The 12959-nt window shown below is 39.1% G+C and overlaps 1 protein-coding gene across 18 annotated transcripts in view; it reads right to left on the bottom strand.

The window, feature by feature from the left end:
• Window positions 1–12959, bottom strand: part of PER3 (period circadian regulator 3) — a 64857-nt gene that overhangs the window by 28129 nt on the left and 23769 nt on the right. For 15 of the 18 annotated variants that reach the window (XR_012328199.1, XR_012328200.1, XM_073796663.1 and 12 more), the window contains 3 exons: window positions 5248–5380; window positions 4362–4486; window positions 3951–4136 (listed from right to left, as the gene is read on the bottom strand). Coding sequence is in view for 16 of the 18 variants with exons in the window: in XM_073796663.1 (XP_073652764.1) it covers window positions 3951–4136; window positions 4362–4486; window positions 5248–5380 (444 nt within the window). In the remaining 2 variants the exon portion in view is untranslated. The remainder of the gene's footprint in view (window positions 1–3950; window positions 4137–4361; window positions 4487–5247; window positions 5381–12959) is intronic. The other 3 variants (XM_019930939.3, XM_019930938.3, XM_019930928.3) reach the window with 1 other exon arrangement.

Here is a 12959-nt window from a genome sequence, read left to right on the forward strand (position 1 = left end):
ATGTGATCTCTCTTATATATGGAATCTAAAAATAAATTATTTAAAAAAGTCAAGCTCACAGATACAGAGAACAGATTGGTGGTTGCCAGAGGCGGGGGGGTGGGTGAAATGGGTGAACGGTTTTTCTTTTCAGTTTAAATAAACTGAATGAAATAAAAATAGTTAATTCATCATATTAACAAACTGAAAAAGAAACTAAAAAAGAAAAATCTTATGATCATCTCAACAGATAGATTTGACAAAATCCAACATCCATTTCTGATAAAAAAAATTCTGAGGATATTAGGAATAGAAGGGAACGTCCTCAATTTGATAAAGTACATTTATGAAAAACCTAGGACTAACATAATTAATGTTTTTTCTCCAAGATCAGGAAAAACATAAGAATAGTTGCTCTTGCAACTTTTATTCAATATTTATTAGAGGCTCTAGCCAGTTCAAGAAGGCAAAAAACAAACAAAAGATTAAAAAGAAGATTGGAAAAGAAGTAAAACTGACTTTCACAGACATGATCATACATGTAGAAAATCCTATGGAATCAACAAAAAGTTTCTAGAACTAATAAGTGAGTTTAGCAAGCCTGTAGAATAAAAGATTAATATACAAAAATCAATTATATTTCTATATACTAGCAACAAACAATTGGAAACTGACATTAACAATAATCCTATTTATAATATAAAATACTTGAGGTTAAAACTGACAAAAGATATGCAAGATCTGTACACTGAAAACTGTAAGATATTACTGTGAGGAATTTAAGAATACCTAAATAAATGAATAGATATACCAGGTTCATGGATTAGAGGACTCTACATTTTTGAGATATCAATTCTCCCCAAGTTGATATATAGATTCAATATATCAATTCAAATCCCTGCAGGGCTTTTTTTTTTTAATTAAAAAAAATTTTATTTACTTAATTTATTTATTTTTGGCTGCGTTGGGTCTTCGTTGCTGTGTGTGGGCTTTCTCTAGTTGTGGTGAGCGGAAGCTACTCTTCGTTTTGGTGTGCGGGCTTCTCATTGTTGTGGCTTCTCTTGTTGCGGAGCACAGACTCTAGGCACGCAGGCTTCAGTAGCTGTGGCTCGTGGGCTCAGTAGTTGTGGCTCGTGGGCTCTAGAGCGTAGGCTCAGTAGCTATGGCACTCGGGCTTAGCTGCTCCATGGTATGTGGGATCTTCCCGGACCAGGGATTGAACCCGTGTCCCCTGTGTTGGCAGGCGGATTCTTAACCACTGCACCACGAGGGAAGCCCCGCTGCAGGACTTTTTGAATTAGAATATTCAAAGCAATCTTGAAAATGAACAAAGTTGGAGGATTTACACTACCTGATTTCAAGACTTACTATAAAACTATAGGAATCAAAACTGTGTGGTACTTGGCATAAAGGGTTTATCAATTTTTGTTCATCTTCAGAGAAGCAACTTTGAGCTTTAATTTTCTGTACTGTCTGTTTTTTACTCTGTTGATTTCTGCTTGTATCTCTATTACTTCCCTCCTTCTACCTGGGTTTATTGTGTTTTTGGTTTTGGCTTGTTTTATTTTTGGCTAGCTTCTTAAAGTGGAACTTTAGATCCCTGATTTGAGACTTTTCTTCTCCAACATTAGCATTTCAAGTTATTAATCTCTTTATAAATATCTTACTTTTACTGATTTCTAATTGAATTAACTCTAGCCAAAGAGTGTAGTTTGTAAAACATCAATTATTTCAAATTTGAGACTTGTATTACATCTCAACCTATTTTATATCTCAGTGAACATATCATGTGCACTTGAAAAGAATACGTATAATGCAGTTATTGTGTGTTGTGTTCTCTAGATATCAATTAGGTCAAGTGGCTGACTGCACTGTTCAGATCATCTATTTCGTTAAGATGTTTTAACATTTGCACAAAAGGGGTGTTAAGTTCTTCAACTATGATTATGGAAAGACTTTCTCTGACTCACTCAATTTTTGCTTCATATCTTTAAAGGTGTGTTATGAGTGAAAACACTTCCATGTTTGTTATTTATTAGATGAACTGGCTGCTTTGTCACAATGAAACGTCTCTGGTGAGACTCCCTCCTGAAGTCTATTATTAAAACAGGCACTCAGCCTTTTTAGGCGTGTTGTTTGGATTGTGCATCTTCCCCATCCAATTGTTCTCAACCCATTTGTGAATTTATATTTAAATTGTACTCTGCAGACAGCACATACTTGGGTCTTGATTTATTTTTATCTGTTCTGACAATTTCTGCCATTTTATGTAATTATAGACTTGTTGGATTTAGAGCTATTATTTTATTGGTTTGATAGGTTCCCTGGTTTTATTGTTGTTGTTGTTGCCCTAATCGTCCTTTCCTATCCTTCTTTTGGATTATTTGTTTTTTAAATTTACATTTTAGTTTATCTCTTGGCTTTTTAGCTAATTTTTATATCTCATACTCCATCAACCCTGATATAGATTTTAAAATATCTGTAATGGCAATGGTTTCTGGAGACTAATTGTCAGTGTTTGATTCTCTACTCTGCCACTCGTTTGCTGTGTGACTTTGGGCAAGTTGTTACTTAACCTGTTCGTGCCTTAATTGCTCCATATATAAAACAGAAGTAATAACTTGCAGAGAAATGCATTTGGGGTCATGGTCCTCAGACCCAACTCATTATTAGCATAAGGTATAAACTCCAGGAGTACGGGCTTTCCAGAAAGCAAAAGACAGATGCAGTTCAAGAACATCTGGACTCTGATTCTGCTTTCTCTCCTTAGAATAAAGATGAGCACCTGTAGATGCTGAGACTGGTTTAAGGTCAGGAGAAATGATTATCAGTAAATATCCCTTATTCTTTAAATGAAAGCACGTAGATTGTAGTATAGATTCTTTCAAAACAGTCATACAAAACCAGAGTATACAAAGTATAGTGGCACAGTCAAAAAAAGAGCTTTCCATGTTGGGTGAGGCCCTACCTTGCATGGACTGTGTCGCTAACAGCTACACGCCCATACAGGAATCCAAAGCATTTAAGAATAGGTACACTATAAACACGCATCTGCTCCTCTCCTGAGGGACTAGCTCAACTCCAAAACAACTCTACCCGTGGCTAATTAGAAATAATAGAAATAACAGAATAAGATATACAGAAATCATCTAATAGTATAATATAATATCAATAATATAATAAAAAAACAAACAGAAATAATCTAGTCTCACAACAGCTGTCGATCTGGTCTTTTCCCACCAATCCACAATCCACCTAGTAACATAACGTTCTCCACCTCAAAGGGTGGTTGTGAGGATTAAATGAATTAATTTATATGAAGAACTAGGGGAAGGGAATGGTACACAGTCACAGCTCAGCATATGGTAACTTATATACCAAAGACTAGCAAAGGTGTTAGACATAATCCGAAAACCTGATTGAACACGTTTGTCACCATTTCCTCATCCACCAAACCCTCATGAATAATGCAAAAGTGAAAAAGGATAGGAGACAGTAAAAAGGAATAAAAAGAAGGCATCAGAATAGCTCACCAAATCATTATGTTAAAGGAAGAGCATTTCAAACATCCTGTCCTCACTGTTACCAAACAAAATTTGAATGTATATATGACCCATCTAGTCACAACTACAGTCCAAGTTTGAATTGGACACTTTCTTTCAAGGTCAGCAACAAAGTGACCCAAGGCAGTCCCATCAACAATTGAGGGCTTATTATTATGTATCAGGTACTATTCTAGGTGCCTTAAGTGTGTCAAGAGTTGACAGGCAAAGGACATAACTAAGAAATACAGTCCTAAGTATGTAACCAACATAAACATGATGATTTTTCCAAAAACACTGTAACTGAATTAAAGAAAAAAGTATTTATAATTTAGATGTCATTGCTAAGTAAATGGCATTAATGACTTGTTTTCTCACGACGGTGTATTTAACGTTGAGTGTATTTTAAAATAGAAGGTACCATGGTACCTGACTCCAGTGGTGGCATGTGAACAACGGTGCTGCTGCAGCTGCACTGCCTCCCGTCCAGGCTCAGAGCCTCCTTGGTCAGGGCCTGTGGCGCTCCTCCTTCAGCATCTGTGGACCGTCCATTAGCTGGCATTTCTGATGTAGGTACGGCTGGGATCTGAGAAACAGCTGGTGATGTAAGAGCAACTGACAGTGAAAAGAAAAATTCCCAACTGGAAATTCAATATTAAAGACCCAAACAGTTTACACCCACTTATAAGTGACAAGTTAAAACCTACTGGCCATAAAGAGGCAATGCGGATTCTTTGTGATTACAATGAAATAATTAAAGTCAAAAGATTAGAGAGAAAACAGAGAGGGGTGGCTTTGCAATAACTCTCTTGATCTAACTATGAAAGGCATTCCTGTCACCTTGCAGTGCTTGGACATCATCTGCTCTGTGGCTTTGTCCGTCTTCTTCCGAGGACGAGGAAGTCGTATTTGTACAGGAGATACACTTTCTCTTCAAAGCTGGAATGTCGTAGCTCTTCAGGTACCTGCAACAAGGTAATTCGGTTGCGTATTCCTACCTGCTCCCACTTTGCCATCCTCCACCTTTCTGCTTTTCTCACGCCACCTCTGTTTGGGGTATTTCACATTCTTTTTTTTTTTGGCCGCGCTGCACGCCATGTGGGATCTTAGTTTCCCGAACAGGGATCGAACCCTGTGCCCCTGCAGTGGGAGCGCAGAGTCTTTACCCCTGGACCACCAGGGAAGTCCCTCACTTTCTTCCTGGGTGAAGGCTTCCCTGACCATCCTGGCCTACATCACGGGGTTGTTACATTTCCCTGACTATGGTCTTGAACTGTTCGCCAAATCTTAATTTTTATGAGTGTAGGTCTTGTCTTCTGAACTATATTCAAAGAAGGGATGCATCTTCTAATTTTTTGCATCCCCCCAAATGTTCAATTTATTATGAGTTGTTAGTAGTAGATATCCATTGATTTATAGTGAAAAATAAACAGCTGATAGAGGGGCTTCCCTGGTGGCGCAGTGGTTGAGAGTCCGCCTGCCGATGCAGGGGACACGGGTTCGTGCCCCGGTCCGGGAAGATCCCACATGCCGCGGAGCGGCTGGGCCCGTGAGCCATGGCCGCTGAGCCTGCGCGTCCGGAGCCTGTGCTCCGCAACGGGAGAGGCCACAACGGTGAGAGGCCCGCATATCGCAAAAAAAAAAAAAAAAAATGATATAAAGGCCCCATAGTGACAACATACGCTTCTGGAAAAACTAACATGTTATCAAAACTTGTGTCTCATACCTGACAACGCTATCAATACAGTTTATCTGCTGATAGGATGGGCTATGCTGACACCTTCTCAAATCCTCACAAGACTCGGGGTACATGCTATTATTTTTTAATGTCTGGAAGGAAGAAAAGGTCTTCTGCTCATCTGAAAGAGAATGAAAGGATGCACAATTTAAAATATCACATGCTTGAGAATATGTATTTATTCAGCAAAATTAAATAGTACTTTGGGATATACATGATACTTTAGGACATATACAGTAAATATTATGTAGTTATTAAAAATGAGCTCAGATTTAAATGCACTGATATAGAAAGATATCACCTAGAACAATTACATGAATAATTTCATATGTATCTTTTAAAAATAGGAGTAAAACAACTGCTTCAGGCAAAGATTACCAAGGAATAAAACCAAAGGTGAAAGGTTGACGGGGACCTTCACAATGTTACTACCTGTACAACTGACTGATCTTGGCATCACTAAGGGGCATGACAGACATAGTGCATTGCTTATGTGTTGCAACGGAGAGTACACAGCACTGCTTGTGTTGAACTGGTGTCCAACAGAACGTTCTACAATGACAGAATTGTCCTTTATCTGTGCTGTCCAACCTGGTAGCCACTAACACCAGACCCAGCGACTAGCATTTGAAGTGTGGCTACAGCAACTGAGGAACTAAATTTCACATTTTATTTATTTGTAATTAATTTGAATTTAAATTGCAAAATGCGGTTAGTGGCTACCATACCAGATAGCAGAGGTATAGAGAGAGGAAAAAAGACCTCAGTCTGGAGTGCTGAAGAACTTGAACTTTCAGTAGAGAATAAGCCAGAAGGAGACTTATCCAGGAAGAGACAGATCCTGCAAGGTCTGGTGTCATGGAAACCAAGAGGGGAAACTATTTCAAGGAAGAAGAGTAAAGAATTATGCAAATGCTGTTGAGAGACTAAGAAATATTAGCTACTGTTGATACTATTAATAAAGGTTAGTTTAGCTGCTTGGAAGAGGCTTCTCTATTTTCAGAGGGAATTATGGAAAACTGCTTCACTTTCACTCATTAATTTTACTTTTTTTTTTTTTTCTTTGCGGTACGCGGGCCTCTCACTGTTGTGGCCTCTCCCATTGCGGAGCACAGGCTCCGAACGCGCAGGCCCAGCGGCCATGGCTCACGGGCCCAGCCGCTCCACAGCATGTGGGATCTTCAGGGACCGGGGCACGAACCCGTGTCCCCTGCATCGGCAGGCGGACTCTCAACCACTGCGCCACTAGGGAAGCCCTAATTTTACTTCTAATTTTTTAATAATTTTCAACTTGAAGGTTTCAAAGGGTTACAAAAATGGTAGAGAGTTCCCATATACCATTCACCCAGCTTCCACTAATGTCACACCTCACATAACCATAGGAAAATGAATGATACTAGGAAATTAACAGCGGCATACTGAGCTACCGTCCATTTGGATTTCACCTGTTTTCCCACTAAGTGTCACTTTTCTGGTCCAGAAGTCCAACCAGGGTGTCACAAGTGAATTTAGTTGTCAAATGCCTCCTTAGTCTTTCCTTGTCTTTCATGATCCTGACACTTTTGAAGAGTACGGGGCAGGAATTTTTTAGAAATGTCCCTCCATTTGCGTTTCTCTGGTGTTTCCTTATGATTAGGTTGAGGTCATGCATCTTGGGGAAAATTGCCACAGAAGTGCAGTTCATGATGGTGATGTTTTATTATTGACACATTAACCTTGATCATTGGTTAAGGTGATGCCTGCCAGGTTTCTCTTATGTAAAGTTACTATTTTACAACGTAATAAAAGATGTAAGCAATAAATGTTCTGGAGGAATACTTTGAAGCCATGCAAATATCCTGTTTCTTTTATACTTTCACCTATTGTTTGCACAACACTGTGAATATACTTAATGCCACCAAACTGTACATTTAAAAATAGGAAATTACATACCTAAAACGACAATTTTAAAGAACCTTTCATCTAATTTTAGCACTCACTGGAGGATATGCCCTGCAACAGTTACTACTGTGGAATCCTTTCTTCATTCTCTAAGTCTTATTGAAATACAATTGACATACAGTAGTAAGTTTAAGGCGTGCAGCATAATGGCTACGGCGGCATTCTAATAGCAATTTCCTGTTTCTTTTATTCCTACATTAATCAAACTTTTTCTATTAGGAAGAGTTTCCCTTCTCCCCTTTCCCTTTTATTTATTCATCCAATCATTTATCAGCAGGGACTCCTGGATACTCATTTGCTGTGTTATAATCCAATACTATCATTATTTATTTTGTTGCTCAAATTGTTCCAGGTTTGGTCATTACGTGCTCTTTCAAGTTGTCTCCTGTGTCCCTCGGACATGCCATTTTCTCCCTTTTTTCTTGAGCACTTCCTTACTTCCTTACTTCTCTGGTTTCTTTTACGGGAAAAACACATAGGAACTAAGACCTGGGTGCTGGGTGTGCTCATTGGTAAATGTGTCCCTCCTTGTAGGTCCCCTCAATGGACAAAACAAATATATATCTGTATGTATATCAACTCTTGTCTGTCCATCCGTCCATCCATCAAGCAAAAAGGCATGAGTTCATGCTGATACCTTTAACTCCAATCCAGCACCAGAGCTCACGCTAGCATTCCCTCTGCTCATTTGCTCTCTCCAGTAGCGAGGAATCTCATTATCTGCAATGTGTTTGCCTACTTGCTCAGTTCTACTGTGCACGTAAAGTAGCTTCAGAATCGCTAGCCTGCACTACGGTGAGAAGTCAGTTTCCTGAACACTGTGTTTGTGTACATTTATGTTTTGGATTTAGTGCTGGGGTGTCCAGCGAAGACACCGATTTGCAAAGTTATTCAGCAACTTTCTTCCCCACCTGCTTCAGGATGTTTATGCCATTAGTTTGTAACTTGGTGAGGGTCACTTGTCACAGCCTATGCCTCATCTTGGGTTCCCTCTACATTCTGGGGTGGGGTGAGGCACAACAGATCTATGAGTTTTAACAAATGCACAGCCAGTTGTGATTCCACCACCAGAGCAACGAAAAGGACGTTCCTCTCACTCAAACAGTTCCCTCCAGCTGCCTCTTTGCAGTCAACACATTCCGCAACCTTAGCAAATACTGATCTGTTTTCCGGACCTACTGTGTTCCAGAAGTAATGCCTTCCCAGAACAGAACCACACAACATGCAACCTTTTAGCTCTGGCTTCTTTAACTTAGCAAAATGCATTTAAGATCCATCTGCATTGCTGCATGAATCAAGTTCATTTTTTTTTTTCTTTTCTCTCTTTTTTTTTTTTTTGCGGTACACGGGCCTCTCACTGTTGTGGCCTCTCCCGTTGCGGAGCACAGGCTCCGGACGCACAGGCTCAACGGCCATGGCTCATGGGCCCAGCCGCTCCGCGGCATGTGGGATCTTCCCGGACCAGAGCACGAACCCGTGTCCCCTGCATCGGCAGGCGGACTCTCAACCACTGAGCCACCAGGGAAGCCCAAGTTCATTTTTCTTTATTGCTGAGTAGTATTCCATTGGGTGGATGTATCACAGTTTATCTACTCACCTGCTGAATGACATGGAAGTTGTTTCCAATTTTGGGTGAGTGTGAATAAAGTGTCATAAACATTTTCAGACAGGATTTTGTGTGAACTTGCTTCTTTTTTTCACTTGGGTAAATAACTAAGATTGGAATTGCTGAGTAATATGGTAAGATTATAAGATATTTAACTTTATAATAAACTGCTGCATTTTCCAAAGCGGCTGAACAATTTTACATTACCCTCAGCAACGTGACAGCTCCAGTTACTCTGCATTCTTGCCAGAACTTAGTATTGTCAGTTTTCGTTCTTTTAATTTTAGCCATTTTAACGGGTGTGTGATGTGTTTTTAACTTCCTAATGACCAATGAGATTGAGTGTTGTTTCATATGCTATTTGCCATCTATACCTTCACTGGAAAAGTGTTTAGATCTCTTGACCATTTTAAAATTGGGATGTTTAACTTCTTATTGTTAAATTTTGAGAGTTCTTTATGTATTCTGGATACAGCTCTTTATATATAATTTGCAAATATTTTGTCTTTTCATTGTCTTACCAATGTCTTACCAACGTCTTTCAAAGAAACAGTTTTAATTTCAATAAAGTCTAATTTATCAATTTCTTTCTTTTATGGATCATGCTTTTGATGTCATATCTAAAACCTCTTTCCAAACCCAATATTACAAAGATTTTCTCCTATGTTTTCTTCTAGAAATTTATATTTTAAAAATTGAAGTATAATCGACAGGCAACATTCTATCAGCCTCAAGTGTACAACATAATGTGTCAACATTTGTGTACACTGCAAAATGATCACAATGGTCTAGTTACCATTTGTCACCATATAAAGTTAAAGAATGTTTTTCCTGTGATAAGAGCAACTTTCAAATCTGCAGTACAATATCACTGACTATAGCCCCCAAGCTGCACGTTACATCCCTATGATTTATTTGTTTTATAGATGGAAATTTGTACCTTCTGACCCCCTTCACCCATTTTGCCCACCTCCCAACCCCCTTCCCCTCTGGCAACCACCGATTTCTCCTCTGTATCTAGGAGCTCTGGTTTGTAGTTTTAGATTCCACATACAAGTGAAATCATATGCTACTTGTCCTTCTCTGACTTATTTCATGTAGCATAATACTCCTGAGGTCCCTCCGTGTTGCCACAAGGAAGATGTCATTCTCTTTTTGTAGCCAAATAGTATTCTATTCTCTCTCTATACCAGTTCCTTTATCCAATCACCCACGGATGCACACTTAGGTTGTTTCCATATCTTGGTTATTGTTAATAATTCCGCAGTGAACATAGTGGCGCACATATTTTTTCAAATTAGTGTGTTCATTTTCTTCAGATAAATACTCATAAATGGGACTGCTGGATCATATGGTAGTTCTATTTTTAATTTTTTGAGGAAGCCCCATACTGTTTTCCATAGAGGCTGCACCAATTTACATCCCCATCAACAGTGTAAATGGGCTCCCTTTCCTCCTCGTTCTCACCAACACTTGCTATTTCTTGCCCTTTTGACGACGGCCATTCTGACAGGTGTGAGCTGGTATCTCGTCGCGGTTTTGATTTGCTGCAGTCCCCGGCTATCACTGTGGATTTGTTTATTTCTCCTTGAAGTTTTTATCAGTTTTTGCTTCGTGTATTTTGAAGCTCTGATGTTAGATGCCTAAACAGGATTGTTTTATATTCTCAGAGAATCACCCCCCTTGTCTTTATGCAATATCTCTCTGAAGCCCTTGTTCTAAAGTCTACGTGTCTGACCTTAATATAGCTTTCCCGTTTTCCTTTGATTCCTGTTAGCATGGTATACCTTTTCTAACCTTTTACTTTTAACCTATGTTTTTAATTTTCATAATGGGTTTTTGTAGATAATAGGTAGCTGCATCTTGTTTTTTCATCCAATTTCACAATTTCCAAGTCTTTTCACTGATATACTGAGATCATTCACATTTAATGTGATTGATGTAGCTGGATTAAAATGTACCTCTTGCTGTTTTCCATTTGTTCCATCTGGGTTTTTTGTTTCTTTTTTCCTCCTTTTCTACCTCATTTTGGGTTAAGTGTTTTAAATTACATTTTAACACCTCTACTGACATTATTTACACTTCTTTAAAAACTTTTACTAATAATTGTCCTAAAGTTTACAATATACATCTTTAAGGACTCAGTTTCTATCTCCAAATAGCATACTCCAAATACTATAATATGGGACGAATTTACACAGTATATTCCTAATACCTCACTCCCATCCTTTGCAGTATTTTTACACATGTTATACGTGCAGAATACTATTGTTGCTTCAGTTAGTTATGTTTTACGGTAATTAAAAATAAGTAAAAAATAAAATTTATTTTATCTTCATTTATTCCACTTCCAGTGCTCTTCATTTCTTTGTGCAGATCCAAGTGTTATGTCTGACATCATGTTCCTTCTACCTTTACAAATTCCTTTAGGATTCTTATAGAACAGATCTGCTGGCAATACATTCCCATAGTTTTTGTCTGAGAAAAATCTTTATACCTCCTTCATTTCTGAAAGATACTTCCCACTGCGCGTACCATTCTACGCTGACGGTTTCTTTCCTTTGAAGATGTTACTCTATTGTGTTCTAACGTTCACAGTCTCTGAAGAAATGTCTCCTGTAATTCTTATTCTTATCTTTGTTTTTCTGTAATCTATCATTTTCCTCTGGTTGCCTTCAAGATATTCTCTTTGGTTTTATTTTAGTTTGAATATGATATGCCCAAGTGTGTGGTGTTTTTCTTTTTTTCTTTCTTTTTTTTTTTTTTTTTTTTGTATTTACGCTACTTGATGTTCTTTGAATCTGGAAAATCAGCCATCATTTCGAGTATTTTTCCCGGGATTCCAATTACTCATATGTTGGATCATTTAATCTTGTCCCCAAATTCTTCAAAGGCTCTATCTTGTATGTTCCTTTCTCTTTGTGTTTCAGCTGTGTAATTTCTATTTATCTATCTTCAACTTTACTGATTCTTTTCTTGGTTGAGTGCCCACCAAAGGTATATATTCATCTCCAGCATTTCTAACATTTCCATCTGATCCTTTCTTTCGTGTTCCATCTTGATGCTGTGATTACTTTGGCGGTTTCTGCATGTTACCTACTTTGTCCATTAGAGCCTTTAATGTATTTATTATTCAGAGTTATTTCCAACATCAGCGTCCTACCCGACTCTTGTTCTTGTTCGGATGACTGCTTTGTCTCTTAGGAGGTTTTTTTCCTTGCTTTGCATATGCTTCATAATTTGCTGAAAAGTGAACATGTATAAGACAGTAGGGACTGAGCATGCCTCTCCTTCCACTAGGTCTGTGTTCCGGTTAATCTAATTAAACTTTAGGCCAGGTCTGAGGTTTGTTGTTGCTATGGTTTCACTCACTGTATGACAGCTTTCAGATCCCTCTAGTGACACTCTGTGCTTCAGGTGGAGGCTGGTTTCCTGAGAGCTCTTTTTTCCAACATCTGCTCCACATCCAGGCTTTGGTCTTCCCTGCACTGTGCCTCAGAGAAGGTCTGTCTCTTGTAGGTGACTTGAATCAGTCAGTCACAGGATCCAGCACTTACCTCACTTCTCCTTGCAAGTATGTGCCTCTCCTCAGATTACAGGCCTGCTGGCTGCCCTGTAACCTCAGCACTCTGACGGGTTCAAGAAAGAACACGAACTTGCTGCCCGTCTGGCTTTTTACCTCGTAAGTTTGGAATGATGCTCTTTCCAGCTCTCCCTGAGCAGAAACCAAAGCACTCTCACTCTGAGTTAGTTCAGTGTATGAATCATCTTCTTTCACTTGGGCTTTGCATCACCGTCGCAGTAGAACGTTCAGTTTTCCTCAATTTCCCCAATTACTTCTCTGGCAGCTGGCATCGGTCTGTATGGCTGAGGAAGGAACTTTACATCTCTTTGTTGTTCCTTGCCTTTCCGTAATAAGTTTAAAAGTTTCCCTTCTTTTTTTTAAAAAAAATTTATTTATTTTATTTATTTTTGGCTGCATTGGGTCTTCGTTGCTGCACGTGGGCTTTCTCTAGTTGTGGCGAGCGGGGGCTACTCTTCGTTGTGGTGCACGGGCTTCTCATTGCGGTGGCCTCTCTTGCTGTGGAGCATGAGCTCCAGGTGCATGGGCTTCAGTAGCTGCGGCACGCAGGCTCAGTAGTTGTGGTTCATG

This window comes from Tursiops truncatus, chromosome 1 (assembly GCF_011762595.2).
Source record: "Tursiops truncatus isolate mTurTru1 chromosome 1, mTurTru1.mat.Y, whole genome shotgun sequence".
Taxonomy (NCBI): domain Eukaryota; kingdom Metazoa; phylum Chordata; class Mammalia; order Artiodactyla; family Delphinidae; genus Tursiops; species Tursiops truncatus.